Source organism: Octodon degus, unplaced genomic scaffold (genome assembly GCF_000260255.1).
Source record: "Octodon degus isolate 3935 unplaced genomic scaffold, OctDeg1.0 scaffold00102, whole genome shotgun sequence".
Classification (NCBI taxonomy): domain Eukaryota; kingdom Metazoa; phylum Chordata; class Mammalia; order Rodentia; family Octodontidae; genus Octodon; species Octodon degus.
This window is the reverse complement of record NW_004524678.1, coordinates 5339646-5343524: the sequence shown is the minus strand read 5'-3', so window position 1 is coordinate 5343524 and position 3879 is coordinate 5339646. Positions and strand designations below refer to the sequence as shown.

The 3879-nt window shown below is 46.5% G+C and overlaps 1 protein-coding gene across 1 annotated transcript; it reads right to left on the bottom strand.

Moving 5' to 3' along the window:
- Positions 1-822: 822 nt before the first annotated feature.
- On the bottom strand, positions 823-2776 carry Rps29 (ribosomal protein S29). Its single transcript, XM_023723750.1, has 3 exons — positions 2647-2776; positions 2349-2448; positions 823-935 (listed from the first exon to the last, which is right to left on the bottom strand). The coding sequence occupies exons 1-3, from the start codon at positions 2706-2708 to the stop codon at positions 927-929; spliced, it is 171 nt and encodes a 56-aa protein (XP_023579518.1). The 5' UTR covers positions 2709-2776; the 3' UTR covers positions 823-926.
- Between the last annotated feature and the right edge of the window lie 1103 nt (positions 2777-3879).

Sequence of the window (3879 nt, the reverse complement as noted above, 5' to 3'; positions counted from 1 at the left end):
GAAACTCCTCACCCACAGGCCAGTCACTCCTCAAACCTGGAAGCCCACTCACCCTTGGTCTCCTATTGCAACACTGATGGGAAACCCAAGACCGCACCAACACTCCAGGTGCTAAAGCAGCCAGACTGAGCTTAACTTCACTCCACCTCAATCACCTACACTATACTAAGTCCATACTTCACCCTTAACAAACCCTCAGTAACTAACTTTAAAGACCTTCCCACCTAAAAGCCCCAAATGACTGCGTTAGTACCAGTTTTCTCCAAAATCCTTCAACTGTCTTTAGTTGTACTACCCTAGGTCAGCAATTATTCAACAGGTATTTATCAAAGTTCTCAACTGATTTAAAATAAACCATGTATCTTGAAATCAAATTGGTTAATTTTTCTTTTTTAAATCAAGAATCATGGGCTGGAGAGATGGCTCAGTGGTCTAAAGCACCTACTTGAAACAAGCTTAGCAAAGCACAGGGACCGCGGTTCGATCCCCAGCACATGCCAGCCAGACCTGCCCCCTGGTGGGCTGAGCTGGCCACACACACACACTCAATAAATGTAATAAATAAAAATAAATATTAAAAAAATAAATAAGTAAATAAATAAATCAAGAATCATGGGCCGGCCAGATAGCTCAGACTAAAGCATCTGCTTGGGCAGTCACAGGGGCTGGGGGTTATCTCCAACCTGCTGAGATAGTGAATGAGATTAGGCGTGGTGGCACAGGCCTGTAACCCCAGGGCCTGGGAGGCTGAAAACAGGAGGCTCACTAGCAGTCTAATCTGTGTAATGAAACCCTTTACTAAACACATTTTAAAAAACACCCTAAATAAAAATCTTTTAAAATTTTTATTTTATGTACAAAGAGTTTGCATGGTCTCTTTCATTGAGCATCTGTATGGCCTGGATAATCCATCGAAGGAAGATCACTTAGTCCAACTGGAAGAAAACAAAAAAAACAAGACTTTTAAATGCTTTCAGTTTAAACTGCATTCTTAAAAAAAAAACTAAGACCCACCTAAACTCATTACCAAGATCTAAGTTGTTGAAGCACTTGCTAAGTTCCTATCCTAAAGGACTCCCATGTACCTCAACTACCTTGCAGATTGATTTTTTAGAATACCTGTATTCTGAAACCTTCCCTCAAAGCCACATTTTGCAATATACAGCCACACAAAATGATCCATACCAAAGGATCAGGATGGCTAGAAAATACACTTTATAGGCTTAGCACTTGAGAAACCAGTCACAACACTAGCTGTAGGATTAGCTTGACTGCTTTCATCTGTGGTGTGTTCTTTCCTACTGAGTTAGGGGAGCTTCTACACTGGCCACCAGGCATACCACCACTTAGCATTTGAGCAGCTGGGCCTGGTTGTGCACGCCTGCAATCCCAGCACTTGGGAGGCAGAGGCAGGAGGATCAGGGTCAAAGACTAGCCTGAAGGACTAGAAGAGTAAAAACTGTCTCAAAATTTAAAAAAAAAAAAGGCACCCCAGCAACATCACCTTTTTGACCTTTGTTTTGGTCTCCACTACCCTATAGAAACCTAACATTAATACAATTTCACAAACACAGGACCACGTCCAGCCCTTCTTGAGGCAGTGTGACTTAAGCTGCTAAACTGCCCCGGATGGGCTCAAATTGCAGTCCCCCTGGCCCAACCTCCAGGTGTGCACTACCCAAAGGTGGCACAGGCATTTGCCCACCCTTTTTTTTTGGGGGGGGGCGGAACCAGGGATTGAACTCAGGCCCTACTGAGCCATCTCCCCAGTCCTGGTATAGGAAGTTGTAATACTTGCTACAAAATAATCACGAATCAGAAAACTGGTGACTTTAGTGCAAAAAACCAACAAAATTTAGTATTTGGGTGAAATCTTAAAAGCCAAGAACAGTAATGTACATTAAGATAATGCATGTCACGCATCCTTTTTCTACTAAATCCCAGCAAGGTCTATGTGGGCCCAAAAACTCAAGCTTATTTTTTTACAGGGACTGGGTTTGAACTCGGGACCTTGAGCCTGCCAGACAGGCAGGCGTTTGTGCTGCTGAATTATATATATGCCCGGCCCTTATGCGTATTTTAGGCACGTAGTTTACTCTAGGTCACACGTGTTACCTGGCTAGAAAATAAAATTACGTTATAGCAACGAGTACAAAGGGAGTCGCTTTACCCAACATAACACATGGCATTAAAACTTGTAAAGTGCAGGCAGTGGAAGGACGTGCGCCCCCCTCCCCGCCGCACGGACCCGACTTCCCCATGCCCAGGGTCTCCCCGCCCACCGCCCGCGGACCGCACGGGGCGACCGGCTGCGCCCGCACGGGCCCAACATGGAGGACGGCGCCCACCTTGATGAAGCCGATGTCCTTCGCGTACTGACGGAAACACTGGCGGCACATGTTCAGCCCGTATTTCCGGATCAGACCGTGTCGGTTCGAACAGACGCGGCTGTAAAGAGAGAAAGACAGACGTTACCGGCTGACTGCACGGAAGTCCGCGACTCCGCAGCCGGCAGGGCATGGGCGCAAAATGGCGGAGCCCGGAGCTGTCTGCGCCCACGCGCCGCTCGCGGGCTCGTCTGCCTGGGATTTCCAGCAACCTCCGGACCCAGAGCAAGCCTTCCTCAAAACCACAATCTATTCTCACCAAGAGCGGGAGCCCTGGCCGAATTTCCTCGGGTGGCTCCAGTAGAGTTGCTGGTGACCCATGTTGCTTCCAGAGGTACAAGGAGGCAAAAGGAAGGAGCCGAGTCACGCATGCGCTCTTCAAATTTTTCGACACATTTTTACCCAGAATGCAATACTGAAAGATGACGCGTGCGCAATGTGCTACCGCTGCTTCCGCGGGGGTGGAGCGAAATCCTTGGGGCACCGTGGGCCGGCTGTGGATGACGTCACAGAATTCAGCCTCTAGTACACTCCTGCGCGAAGCACTAACCGCCGGGCGCGGTGGCGCGCGCCTGTAGTCCCAGCTACTCGGGAGGCTGAGGTGGGAGGATCGCTTGAGTCCAGGAGTTCTGGGCTGCAGTGTGCTATGCCGATCGGGTGTCCGCACTAAGTTCGGCATCAATATGGTGACCTCCCGGGAGCGGGGGACCACCAGGTTGCCTAAGGAGGGGTGAACCGGCCCAGGTCGGAAACGGAGCAGGTCAAAACTCCCGTGCTGATCAGTAGTGGGATCGCGCCTGTGAATAGCCACTGTACTCCAGCCTGGGCAATATAGTGAGACCCCTTCTCTTTTGAAAACTTTTAAGTACAATTATACTCGGTCTTCACCGAGTAACTATGGAACATTTTAAACATTTTACGTCTTTTTTAAAGTAGAAATTTACACTTAAGAAACAGATTTTGCGCAACTCAGCACTGACACCTACTGGAATACATTCAAAAAACAACTAAAACCACCTGTAATGATTATGAGTCAACGATAGGAGTTTCTAGTTTTTGTTTTGCTTGAACTGAATACATTTTCAAGCTTTTTTTTACAACCTCCTCCAAGAGATGCATTCACACCACTCCAAAATAATAATTCCTTCACTGTATTTGATTGATACCTAATGTGTTTTGACCAAACATGATGGACAATCCCTTCTCAGTTGTTAAATACTACACATTTTTTCATTTTTAAAAAATCATTTATTTATTTATTTATTTATTTATTTGGTACAGGGTCTCACTACGCAGCTCAGACTAAATTTTTGGTTAAAGGGGAGGAGTAGTGTCCAAGATTTAAAAACCAGATATGACTTGATTTATGCCCTCAAAACTTACAAATCATGCCAGGTGTGATGGTGCATGCCTGTAAACCTAGACTGAGGTAAGTGGATCAAGCAAATTCAAAGCCAGCCTGGGCTACATAGCAAGGGCCTGTCAAAATAAT

Excerpts from the sequence above, each read along its gene's own strand:
- Rps29 (XM_023723750.1), bottom strand. The coding sequence starts at position 2,708 with ATGGGTCACCAGCAACTCTACTGGAGCCACCCGAGGAAATTCGGCCAG. Across the intron at positions 2,449-2,646 it reads GGCCAGGGCTCCCGCTCTTG|CCGCGTCTGTTCGAACCGAC; the intron begins GTGAGAATAGAT and ends CTCTCTTTACAG.